At 39.5% G+C, this 13,081-nt stretch overlaps 2 protein-coding genes across 9 annotated transcripts in view; one reads left to right on the top strand and one right to left on the bottom strand.

Annotated features, from left to right (window-relative positions):
* cep290 (centrosomal protein 290) overlaps positions 1 to 8,026 on the bottom strand; it is a 69,520-nt gene extending 61,494 nt beyond the window's left edge. For 2 of the 3 annotated variants that reach the window (XM_041997797.1, XM_041997799.1), the window contains exons 1-9: positions 7,473 to 8,026; positions 5,445 to 5,522; positions 5,161 to 5,230; positions 5,006 to 5,052; positions 4,303 to 4,437; positions 3,795 to 3,848; positions 1,765 to 1,911; positions 1,277 to 1,459; positions 915 to 1,004 (exon numbers count right to left, since the gene is read on the bottom strand). In XM_041997797.1, coding sequence (XP_041853731.1) covers positions 915 to 1,004; positions 1,277 to 1,459; positions 1,765 to 1,911; positions 3,795 to 3,848; positions 4,303 to 4,437; positions 5,006 to 5,052; positions 5,161 to 5,230; positions 5,445 to 5,522; positions 7,473 to 7,577 — 909 coding nt within the window. In that variant the 5' untranslated portion in view covers positions 7,578 to 8,026. The remainder of the gene's footprint in view (positions 1 to 914; positions 1,005 to 1,276; positions 1,460 to 1,764; positions 1,912 to 3,794; positions 3,849 to 4,302; positions 4,438 to 5,005; positions 5,053 to 5,160; positions 5,231 to 5,444; positions 5,523 to 7,472) is intronic. The other variant, XM_041997798.1, reaches the window with a different exon arrangement.
* The window catches only part of tmtc3 (transmembrane O-mannosyltransferase targeting cadherins 3), a 49,932-nt gene continuing 43,463 nt past the window's right edge, over positions 6,613 to 13,081 (top strand). For 3 of the 6 annotated variants that reach the window (XR_006011907.1, XM_041997803.1, XM_041997800.1), the window contains exons 1-3: positions 8,151 to 8,296; positions 8,967 to 9,180; positions 9,292 to 9,510. Coding sequence is in view for 5 of the 6 variants with exons in the window: in XM_041997803.1 (XP_041853737.1) it covers positions 8,992 to 9,180; positions 9,292 to 9,510 (408 nt within the window). In the remaining variant the exon portion in view is untranslated. Of the gene's footprint in view, positions 6,688 to 8,149; positions 8,297 to 8,859; positions 8,880 to 8,966; positions 9,181 to 9,291; positions 9,511 to 13,081 lie in introns of those variants that run through there. The other 3 variants (XM_041997801.1, XM_041997804.1, XM_041997802.1) reach the window with 3 other exon arrangements.

The raw sequence follows: 13,081 nt of genomic DNA, 5'->3' as shown, positions 1-13,081 counted from the left end.
CCGTTATCTCAAGATATACCAAGAAAAATGATCCCGTTATCACGAGAAAACGGGGTTTAAAGAAATATACGAGCCCAGCCGCTGAAAAGACGTTGAAAACGAGGGTTCTGAAATTGCTGTCCTGAGACCATGTTTGTGTTGTTTTCTGCTGTTCCCTTAGTCCAGATAAAGAAACCGGCTATATATTTTATTTATATATATATATAATATATATAATAAAAAAGGGTTCTTAGGAAAGACCCTTAACGCTACTGCCTACCCACACACAGGAAGAACAAGTCGGGGATTTCTCAAGAAAAGTGGCTTGATTATAAATGAGTAGCTTGAAACCTGGCAGGATGGCTTTTACTAAACTTACAAGAACAGTACAGCTAGTTTGTAGACTTTTGTGGTACCATTAAGTATTTATTTAGTGAACAGTACAATGACTCATCCAGAAAACCAGCCTTCAAATATAAAATTTTCATCATGGTTTTGGTACAAAATTTATTTACCTGAAGCCATTTTAAGGAACCAAGTCTAAAGCAAACTACTGAGCCTGCATTTGATGTAGTGCACCTACTAATGTGTTACATCAAATGCAACCGACAAACAGTCTTTATGGTTCTGTGGTTTAAAAGGGAGCTCCATAGTCTCCTTTTACTCCAAGGAAGTTCTGAGAACATTTTGCTCTCGACGTGCCCGTTGAAATTTTAGCTTGCATGGTTAGACACAAAGTAAAGTTTCTGAGTTGGTAACAGGTTTTCCATGTTCCCCTGCGAGTTTCTTGCAAGCCTTTCTCAAAGACGCTATAATGATCTCTGTAAGTTTTGAGAACAGTCCCTGCTGCTTTACTATAAAAAAATATCTTCAGTATATCAAGGAAAAAGACAACAAATTATTGCCTTCTTAGTGGTACCAACATTTACACCCACCTTCCACTCCTCCACTTTGGTGTTGACTGCTACCATAATTGGGTCATCCTCTTCAGTCATGTTATGAATCTTGTCAGTTAACTCTCTGACCTGCAGATTAAACAAACACAAGTAGGTCTGCTTCAGTACCTTGCACACAAGCATTACATTATCCCGTTAAAAGAAAAAAATCCAGACAGATTTAGCATAACAGCTTTTGTTATGATAACCCACTTGGTCTATACTGCAGCCTTGCGGAGAAGATTAATGTTATCAGATAACTCATCTCAGCATGAAAATATATTTCAAAAACCACCCACAGCTTCAGGATGGAGTCAGAATACAGACTTTAAAAAAGCGGTGGTTGTGAGAGGTGTCTTTACTTGAAGCTTCGCGTGATCCCTCTCTTTCCTGAGCTGGTCCATTATCGAGTCAGTCTGCTGCACAACAATCTTCATCTTGTTGTACTCATCCGTCATCTTCTCCATCTCCTTCACAGACTCCTCCAGGCTTTTCTGCATCTGCTCATTCTGAGTCTTTAGGTGTGTGCTTTCTTCCTCGGCTCGCTGTTGAATGCAAAATAACATCAAAGTAAAAACAAAGTAGATATGTGATGTATACCTTGAAACTCTTACACGTGCTGCAAATCAGAGCAGGCCATAACGCTGATGAAAACTGTAAAAATAAGTTGTAAAACGTTCAGTTATTAACTGGAAAAAAAAAACTTTCTTGCACGTTTTGGTTGTGTGCGTGTATATCTAAAGACATTTCTTCTCTAAAAGGTCTTGAATGTTTGGCATCTCTCACCCCGAATAATTAGCATTTACCTCATTTACACAATATTATAGCAAACAAACAGAGTTCCTAGAACCTGCAGTTCTTCCAAGTACTGGTAAAGCTGGCGGTTGGCCAGGTTGAGCTTCCGCTGAGTCTCAGCGCTCTCGTCTCTGGATGAGAGGGGCTCTCTCTGGTCCAGCTCTCCACGATAGAAGTCCACATCCTGCTGGAGCTGCTCATTCTGATGAGGCACAGGAAGGACAGAATTTGTGTCAGGATGAAAAGCTGAATCAAATTCACTGTGATCATGAACAAACGTTAAAATGTTTGTTTGTTTTACGAAGCTTTTGAAACATGAGAGTTCCCCACACTTTCAGACTTGTGTGGTCTTATTAAGGACTTGTATCACTTTCCATCTTCAACATCAAGAAACAATGTATATGTTTTTCAGAAATTGAGAAAACAATAAGCAAGTCACCGTCTTGCTTGAGTTCAGCGCAAGGAAACTATGTTCAAGCCAAAACTGACAGATGACTGAATGCTTGGAGAACTTTATTATGTTAAGGATCACATACTTCTTTTTATTTACTTATCTAGTTAATTTAATTTCTCCTTAATTTAAAAAGATAAGAACTTCATTGAGATTATAAATCTCTTTATAATGAGTGACCTGGCCAAGAAGGCAGCACAGCCATTAAAACTAACTGGTAAGTTTGAAGTTAATGAACATCAGTACAAAAAAAAGATAAAAGAACAATGTCAACATGTTGGATTATAGCAAAAACACTCATTTCCGTAGTCCCAAGGCAGGTAAGCAGACATGATAAAAACATAAAACCATACAAGCAATGACAAAACTATAGATTACATACAACAGTATATTAAATAGAACAGCAACAAAACCTGCAGCATCTGTGACTTGTATGGTTCCAATATTCTTAGAGGTTTTTATTAATGTCAACACGTTATCTGAGATCTGAACTCTATGTATTTTAAGAGCGACTCCACTCAGTAAAACAATGTTTATTTAATTCATCAGGACGTTTCTATTTTCTGTCCTCTGTTGTCTCAGCGTTTCAGTCATGTATGAATTCACAGCTGAGTGCAGCTGTCACGTGATGTTTCATGTGGCTAAACATGCAGCCTAGCTCGTCTTTGCCTCATCTTATCAAAGTGTTGAACCCTCTCACTGGGAAAAGTTTGATGGGCTTCACATACCCCACAGGCCCATCAGAGGATATGAGGAGGCAGAGTAACTGGCACTTTCTCTGCAGTTTTGCACAAACACCCAGTTACTCTGTCCTCTCTGTGCTGCAGCTGCCTCCCCCTCCTTCTCACTGGTGGAGAACAGAACAACGCAAATCTGATATAAACATATTTTAGGCTCAGATAAAGCAGAATCACTCTCAAGAAGACCCTCCTGTCGGACAAGAAAGATGACAGGAAATTCGTCTGAAGCGAGTGGATTTGTAAAACTATGGATGCTGCAGGTTTGAAACCTGAATCTCTTTTCTTTGCAATCTGCTAATCGCAATGTCTTAAATTGAGATTTCAATTTAAAAACCAATAATCGTTCAGTCCTAGAAGCTACAGTTGGTAAATGTGTTTGTAAAGAAAAAGCTAACTGTTCCCACTGTGGGAGCCAGAGCCCAGCATCTTCTGGGAAAACTAGCTTGTGCACCCAAGTGTTGTGTTTCTATCAACGCCGGCTGGAGCCACAGCTGGAAGATAGCTGCTATACTAATATCCTACTGCAGTCATTTGACATGTGATTGTAAATTCAAATTAAAAACTTTCCTATTGCACTCAAATAACCTTACTTTCTTATATGAGATACACAAAAGAAATAAGAATTTGGTGAAAGGGAGTCTATGCACATTCAAGGGGAATCTCAAACTTTTACAAGTCTATAAAAAACTAACACTTTCTCTAACTAAAATCTAATTTTACTTCCTACATTTCTTACCTTCTTCTTAATTTTTTTTAACTATACAACAGAAAAAAATAAAAGAAAAGATGAGCAGATGAAGGTAAAGCACACGAAATGACAGTTCTTTTAAAATACAACACTAATTAAGGAAAATTGGAACTAATCTGTGCGATGTCTCGCCAGCTGTTGCATACCTCTCTTTTCAGCTTTTTCACCTCGTCCTCGGCTCCCTCTAATCGCACGATTAACTAGGAAACAACACAAAGTAAAAAGTGCACAATTATCATGTTCATTACAAATAAAAAAAAAAAAAAAAAGAGAGAAAGAAAAAAAAGAAAACACACGCTAAATTCTTATATTATTTGCACATGGCCACAGTTTGGCCACAGAATTAATCAATGGGAAGTCTGGAAGCTTAGAGCAAACAATGACTAATCGGATTGGCATAGCTGGAGATTATTAGTAAAAGAATTTAAATATGTAATAATGTTTTTGTTTGAGTATTTGAGGTATTATTTTGCAAGATTAAGTCAAAATACAATCGTACGCTGTTCAAAACAAACTCTGACTAATTTTTTTTTAAAGGGCTGAAAATTTCTCGTCACCACCAACGCTTTACACGACCCACTGACATGTACTGATCAACCACAGAGCCTGAAGCCTTACTCCTGTGTGACGGCACTGTGGGTGGCACACTCATACCTCTTCATTGGTTTTCTTTTCCTTGCCCATTTCTTTCTTTAACTGGGTCAATTCCTTCTCCCTTTGCTCCAGCTGGGCCTCGAGCTGCCGAATCTCATCTCTAAGGAAGCGGGTGTCTGGCCCACTGCCTAGCTGCTGAGCCGCAATGACCGGAAACAAGACACACACACATGGAAAAAAAAAGAATCAACCCCCACAAGGAAACTTCTTAGCCTTTCTACACCTCCATCTGTTTACAAAGCAAACATATATGCTAGTTGTCATCAATAAGTTGATAAGCAAGGATTAATTCTTCTTCTTTGGGGGATGAACATTTCTCATTCCGTACTGACTTCAAAACCAAAACAATAATCTAGTTGCAACTGGATGGAAATGGTGGGAACGTGCATGGAATTAGCTGTAATCTTCTTAGGTGCCGTCTTTCAGTGGCCACTACAGCCAATCCCATTGTGGCCAGGGTCACGCTCAATAATTGGCTGAAAGATCTGGCACTGTTGCCGGAAGCAAACAAGCATGAAAAGTGATTTCAAGTGACACGCATTATTTTTCTTTTTTATAGTAAGAGTGGTCACATTCATAACAGTGATTAAAAGAAGGGAAATTCCATTGGTTTTATAATTTAACATACATTTCACATGCTGTGTATAAGTAAGCAAGCAGCACATTACCAAACACACACACACTGTGTGCTCAAAAGCCTTACCTTGCTTTCTTGTTCCAGCTTTGACACCTTTGCAAGGAGTTCCTTCTCTATAGTACAGAGAAATATAAAAATAAATAAATAAATAAATAAATAAATATATATATATATATATATATATAAATATAAACATGTATTGACATTATCTGACTCCTTACCAGTTTTGGCATGTTGTATACCGATATTATCAATGAAGTTTTCAGCAAGAGTAACTTCTCGATCTTTAATCTAACAGGCAGAAAAAGACAGGAGACTTACATCTAAAACAGACTAAGTTGGGCCAAGGGCAAGATCAGAGGCAGCATATGCTCCAGCAAGCATTAATGTCACATGTATGGTTATACATAAAACTTTCTTCTCTCTTAAAATACATTACGCTTGTGAGGTACTCAACAGATGTGCATAAGAGAGATCAGAGTGTAGAAATAATAAAACCTGACACCTTCAGCAGGGCCTGACACACTCTCAGGACTTGAATAATGTTCTCTGGAGCTTTATCCTTCACTTCCCATTCTTCTGCCTGTGTGGAAAAAATGTTTTCACTTGAAAATCTGTCAACAGTGCAGTCATTTTAGCTCATAATAACAGTGTTCGGAAACAGCAAAAGATGGAACCGAAACAATGTATATTTATATACTGAAGAGCACTGCTACGTGGAGAATTTTCTTCTCAAAATGATCAAAGCTGGACAACAGTGCTCACGCTTAATCGCTGAATGACTGCTTTTGCAGATGTTGGCCTGCTATGTGAGACTCCCAGTGGCATGAGCAGGTACGGACAATCAAAACAATTTAATAGGAAAATTTAGTTGACGAAGCCAATCTGCTGAATATCAGATTAGCAGCACAGTAGTCTCTCTATATTTCAGTGCTTGAGTAAATGTTTTGACATACTTGATCTTTAGTCTTTTCCATTCTAAACCCTAATACTCTTCATCCACTTTGTTATAGAGGGAAATATCTGACTCTCAGAAAGTAGAAGACATTGTAAAAGATCAGACCACCAAATGCTGGTATTTCACTCTCACCAACAGCTTACAGAAAAGTCTGATAAGTTTCTCTGTGAACTTGTTCAATTCTATTTTCTCTCTTTGTATTGTTTATCTTAAGATTCTCCATGTTTATGTTTTCCCTAAATATAAAAACTAGCACCAGCATAGCAGCAAGACCCTGCTTATAAACTGAGTGCAAAAAAGGAAAGAAATTTGTGTTTGATGGATTTTTTCATAGTTCCTCATAAAAAAAATCTTAGACCATTAGAAATCATGTTCATTTCCCTTTTAAATGGGGCCACATTTGTAAAGAAAATGCATTTGTGAGATGACCAGAAGAATTAAGTATGAGGGTTGTGCCCATGAAAAACATGTCTGCCAGTGCCAAACAGCTTAATCTGCTATTAACTCTTGTTTTAAGCTTTTGGTACCCCAGGTGCTAACAATCAGGTACTTGATTAGCAGCATCTGTGAACATGGACCCTGCTACAGCCGTCAGTTGGGATAGTAGGGTCAAAGAGTGAAGACTGCTGCAACAATAGGGTAACAGCTTTTGGCGCATGCAGTGTGATGGTGTGGGGGTGCACATACCTCACTGGAGGTTCTGCAACCAACCAGTGGCGATCATATATCTCCACAGCCTGGCACTGAACTTTATCTTCCAAGATGACAACACTTGCCCCCTTAAAGCAAGGTTTATCATAGACAACTTATAAATAACCTGCCTGCAGTCCTGACCTCAACCCAACTGAACACTTGTGGGATTAACTTGGGCATGGTGTTGGTGCCACAGTGACCACCACAACCACAGTGGCTGACTGGTGACAAATGCTGGTTGAAGAATGGGGTGTTGTCCCACAGCAGTGTGTGACCAGGCATGTGATTATAATGAGGAGGAGGCACCAGGCTGATGTGGTTGTGTATGGTTCTTCCACATGCTGCTGAGGTTCTTGTTTGTTAAAGAAATTCTTTCTTCTGACTTCAATCATCCAATCCAATAAACACCAAACAAGAATCAATAGCAGATTAAGCTGTTTTGCACTGGCAGAGTAGATTTGGCAAGTTTTCCATGGGCACAACCCACATACTTAACTCTACTGCTCATCCCATAAATGCTTTCTCCCAACAAACGTGGCTTTACTTAAAAGGGAAATTAGTCTAAGTGTATATGATTTGTTGCCAAGAAGCATTGTAACAAAGAAACAATTCACTAAACACAAAATTTCTTTACTTTTTCTAAATATAATTGGCAGCTCACTACTTTCCCTTTAACTGCTTATCACAATTATGTGTTTACTTTTAGTAGGAGTCTTCATCCATAACTTTTACCTTTTGTTGGGTGAATTTAAAAGATTGTTTCAAAACCACTGAGCAGTTAAAGTAAAACTAACTGCCATACAAATTTGCGATTTTAACCATCAGGGATGCGTCCTGCTGACCCTGGTGGTGTAGCTGTAGATAAAAAATGTGGACAGTTACCGAAACAAACATGCCAACAACCTGGTCCACTTCGTCTTTTTCACGTTCATGAAGGGTGTGTGGGTCAATTCTTGACACTTTATCCCACTCAAGACCAGCTGGCATCTTGGCCACAGAGTGTTAGCAAAGATTTAGCAAGCCAAGAAAAAGCGGACGACGCAGTGTTAATTAACAGTTTGCTAGCTAACTTGCTGAGACTTAGATGCTAGGCTAAATCTAGCTCAGCCTTTCCAATTAACCCTGATATTTTGTGAAGACGTTCGAGTGCAGCACAAAGGAAAACTAAAGCAAACACGCTCATCTTCACTTATATGTTGAAAACTTATCGTTTAAACTAAATAGTCTTTTATCATTTAACTTAATAAGACACGAGGATCTACACACAAACTATAGGTTACTGGTAAATTACAGTAACAGTAAACAGCCATCCTAATGTTTCCATGTTGTGGTGTTTTGGCTGCTAGGTTACAGATCACAACATCTGTCTGTCCACAAGAAAATAAAACTAGAAAGAACAATAAACTGTTGAAGAGTTAACCAAACCGTATCGAAACTACGAATAAATAATTGTTTTAAGGCATCATGGCAAACGCTTTGCACTCGCCGCATATACACCAGTCCGTCAAAAACCTTCACATTTGCTTCGCTAATGTTTAACTTGCGCGGTCACCTCTGCACCGGAAGTGATAACAGCAATGCTTTTCTGCTAGTTGGCACAAATGGAAAGCTGTTTAATGAAATTTTCACTCCGAATGTGCGATATCATCCCAAGTTTTTGATATTTTAGCCCTGCCATCACTATCGTCTGCCCTTTTATAGACTCGGTAAGTCGGACCTCAAATATGTTTACGCATACTTTATCCATAATAAAGACTGGAAACAAGATAGTTAGCATTAGCTGCTAAAATAGCTCAAGCGTTAGCTAGTGTTGCCTTCCAGCAGCCTGGGATTATTTGAGTAAACCATTAGCGATTTTTTTTGTCTTTCAGTGCGTATGCAAATTATGTATAATGATGTTTGATTTGTTCATTTAATCAACACTTGCGTCGAACTGCTGTTAAAGCGCTACCTAATTTGCTTTTGCCCTTTTAATGTCAGTTATCACAGCACCGGTTGCAAGATTATTTGTTTGAGCATGATAACCAAAAATCCCACTCGTGATTCTCACTTTTGAGTTGTAATTCAGCTGTCATATTCTCAGTTTCGAGTCTCGATGAATCAGAGACCCGCTGCAGTTCCATAAGGGACTGAGTTTAAATGGTAGTCTGAGCGTCTAACAGAGAGAGAGCTCTGCCATCGTTTATTAGGTTGAGATTAGATGCCATTCACGACTCTTTACAAACCTTTGCTTTATGAGGTCGTCCTTTGTAAAGATTTACTATTAATATTTTGGTTTGCTTTTAAGGTGTAAGTCTAATCAGGTTGTTACTCTGAATGACAAGCTTATCATTGTAGCTTAACTATGATAAATGTCAAATCTGTTTTCCTGCACAGTGATCAATGACGGCTTTGGTCAGCAATGGCTGTCGTGTCATGGAAGGAGATTTTACTTCTGACTGGACTGGTGGTGGGATGTTACTGGAACAGTCTGTCATGTGGATTTGTGTTTGATGATGTCTCGGCAATCCTGGACAACAAGGACCTCCGACCCTCAACCCCTATCCGTAACCTGTTCCTCAATGACTTTTGGGGAACGCCAATGGCTGAGGTAAGTCATGGTACACTGTGTAAGATAAATAAAAAAATATATATTTTTGTATTGGCTCTTATTGAGCAGTCTGAACTGTATCTGACAGCATAACCATATGTTCTGGTACAGGAGCGGAGCCACAAATCTTACAGACCCCTGACGGTCCTCACATTCCGACTAAACTACCTCTTCAGTGAGCTCAGCGCAGCTTCCTACCATCTGCTCAATGTCATTTTACATGCCGTCGTGTGTGTGCTTTTCCTGCGGGTGTGCCGGTTGTTCCTGGACAGGACGTCAAGCTTGGTGGCAGCATTGCTGTTTGCTGTGCACCCCATCCACACCGAGGCTGTAAGTGTGCAATTGATTGGTAAGAAGATGTTATATAACATGCGTTGCCTATGCCATGCTGCAGAAAAATGGATTCTTCTTAATTAAATATTAGAGGAACAACACGGCCCATGCCTTTAAATTAGAGCAATTCACATATAGTTGGTGACAATGCATAAGATATTATACCGTGTTCTTATTTACTAAGCCAACATGTGGAAGCAGTGTGTGTGAAACTTAAATACACCACATAATTCAATAGCTTGTAGAATCAATAAACAATAACTTTGTTTTCTGTTTGACATTAGAATTCTTTCACATCACTTAGGAGGAAGTTTGGGCAATTTTTCTTTATAACGTTCTTTAACTTTATTGAGTTTTGTAGGCATTTATTTGTACACAGTTTTTCAGCGTCGGGATGCTGCAGGGCAACAACAAGGCCAGGATTGTACATAATGTCACTGTGCCATTAAAACAAGTCATAAACACATATTTTTAAGGTCAGAAAGGTACACAGTGCTACTTTAACGTCCAAACAATATTTCAACTGGGTTGAAGTTGGAAAGTTATTTGGGCCATTGCAACACTTTGATCCTTTTCTCTCTCAGATGTTTTGCTAGATTTGCTGGTGTGCGTGGGATCATTGTCCTGTTGCATGACCAAGTTTTGGTAGCTCTGGTAGCTGTACAGAGGATTTCGTGGATGACTCACTAACTCTGCCACCATGCTTGATCAAAGCCTCTGTTTACATGACGATGTTGAGACACTAAAACACAATAGTTTTCAATGTGACATGTTTTCGCCTTTCATTTACTTGGTTTCAGAGTTTTGGGTGGATGAAAACTGCAAAGACTTGAGGATGGGCTCCAGACTGAAACTTTCTTGAAACGCAAAGTAATTCCTGTCTGCGTAAACGTGAACTGGCATCTTTTTGTGACGACGACGTCTGTCACATCATCTAGCACTTGCACACCCTGTTTACACCCATAAAAAGCACAATAACAATGGTGGACCTCCATGTTCCATTTGTGTTGAATATTTTTAAGTCATTTGGTCTTTTAAAGTAAAACCTGCCTCTCATGCAACATTTATGCCATAAACAAGCTTTAATAGATTACATGCACCAGATAATTAATACTATTGCACACACGGGGTGTGTCTTTGTAAAGCTTCACTTCAAACTACAAGCCTAGCATTCACACTGCATAAATTCCAGTCCTGTTGGTGTTTTCTGTCTGCATGGCCACAGGTGTAGTTTTTATTCCACTGTTGGTTAAATTCAATTGTTTTCTGTTCACAAGGTGAAAAGTTTGGGGGTTTGCATGGAAATATTGTGTGAACAGGGCCACGGTTATACAGTGTTTGTTCATATATGTTGTGATTCCTCATCCTCACTAAACGTCAGGGCTTGAATTACACAGGAATTTTCACTTAACATATATATTAGTGCACGGCAGCGCGGTCAAAAACATGGTTCTAAAAACATTCAGCTACTACTGTATGCAGCAGATTAAATCAAAAACACTTTAAGATCTCAATCTTTAAGATTAAGAGAAAGAAACATCTCATAGAGAAATGGAAAGTTGTTTTAACAACCACAAAAAGCATCATATTAAGTGATCTCTGGCCAGCTCTCAGCACAAGACAAACAATGCTGCTGTCTATGGTGATGAAAGAACTTTGCAGCAAGGAAACATCTAAGACCTGCAGGACAGTGGGCCTTAAGGACCAGGGTTGGGGACCTCTGCCATAGAGCACAGGGTGTCCCCGAGGCTTTAACCATTCAGAGCCATTGTGATTAAAAATTAAGACCATGTCCACACAGAGATGAGTTGAAGTGTTTCGGTCAAGTGTTTTTTTTTTTTCTTTTTAATCTGGGCAATTTGTTCACATAGAAATGGCATTTTGGGGAAAGTAGAGCTGTATGTTATTTACCTTTGGCTTAAATGAAGGACAGGACTCAGCCAGAATACATTATTTATGGTGAGAATCTTGCTAATTAAAGCATAAAACCAAGCATTGAGACGGCAGTGGTTCAGGCAGCAGAGCGGGTCATCCAATGACTGAAAGGTTGGCGGTTCGATTCCCACTCCCCCAGTCATTTGTTGTTGCGTCCTTGGGCAAGACACAGCACCCTCTTTGCCTCCAGTGTTAGCATCGCTGGTGAATGAATGTGGATGAATGTTCGGTGATGGTTGGAGAGGCCGAAGGCGCGGATTGGCAGCCATGTTTCCGTCAGCCTGCCTCAGGGCAGCTGTGGCTACACAAGTAGTTTACCATCACCAGGTATGAGTGAGGACTGGATGAATAATGGATACAATGTAAAGTGCTTTGGGTGCCTTGAAAAGCACTATATAAATCTAATCCATTATTGTTTAAGCACGAGGCGGGGCAGGAGGTCCATGGCTTTTTAGTATTTACATGAAGCGGGTCCCCAAAATAAAATGGATTGGGAATCACTGCCTAAAGCTGGATTTATACTCATGCGGCGTCTGCATAAGGTCGGTTACGGCGTCACCGCTGTATGCACCATGTAGGTCTGTGGAGGCTCGACACACACCTCTTCCAAACCTGACGTGCACCCCTGCTTGCAGCGCAGTTATGCAGAAGTACTCCCTTGTGATTGGTTGGTTTGTGATTACCTGTTTTTGGATTTCTGGAGCTTCTTGCTGAATTTGTTTGGTTACTGCAGAAGAGAAACTGTAACACAACGGCGTAACCATTTACCCGAGTGCGAGAGCACATTTCACTGGTGTCAGCTGCGCTGACCCTACCATGTGCATAAATCCAGCTTTAAAGCATTCATCTAAATGTCATAAAGTGAGCTCACCTGCTTTTCAGGGGAGCCAAGCTCCCCTTAGCTCCCCAATAATCCATACCCTGCTAAACATCTTCACCTCTGGTTATTTTTCCAGGAGTCCTGTGATTTGTACCAGTACACCTTTTGTAAACTTAGGAACTTGGGAGCAGAGCTTATTTCTTCTGGCAGCCTTTGCAAAAAGCAAGCAATATTATTGCAAGCAAACTATACTAATTCAGTCTTTTTTTTCTAATTGTTTTGTCATGAACTTTTAAATTTAAGATGCAAACCGAGCCCTGAAGAGGCCTGGAGAGTCTAGTCATTGGTCATTTGCAGTTTCTCTAAACCTTGGAGGATCATTCACTCACTTGTGACCTACACACTGTTTTGAAAAGGCCTTATAATGTATCCCAGATTGGTGGACAGCAATGATTATTTTCCCTAAGATCACTGGTGATGTCTGTCCTCCTCATTTACTTTACTTCATTTACTTCATTTTAATAACTGGAAAAGACCAGCTAACACTTGTAATGTCATGAAATATAAAACACTTACACTGAAGGAGGGTGTGTTTATTTTATTTTAATTATAATTAATATACTTTGTTCAGACATAAGATTGTTTACAGACTTACAGACAAGAATAGAAAAGATTGAATTCCTTGTAGCTCATTAACAAGAAATGCATTGTGTACAAGCCCCAGAGCGTAAAAGATGCTGTTATAGGCCCTGCGTACGTGTTTGACATGCATGAACATTAGAGGAGGGGATTAAGCTTACTGCTTTGGCTTTG

The sequence above is a fragment of the Melanotaenia boesemani genome, chromosome 10, assembly GCF_017639745.1.
Source record: "Melanotaenia boesemani isolate fMelBoe1 chromosome 10, fMelBoe1.pri, whole genome shotgun sequence".
Taxonomy (NCBI): Eukaryota; Metazoa; Chordata; class Actinopteri; order Atheriniformes; family Melanotaeniidae; genus Melanotaenia; species Melanotaenia boesemani.
The sequence above is the reverse complement of the archived record's forward strand: the minus strand, read 5'-3'. Positions and strand labels throughout refer to the sequence as shown.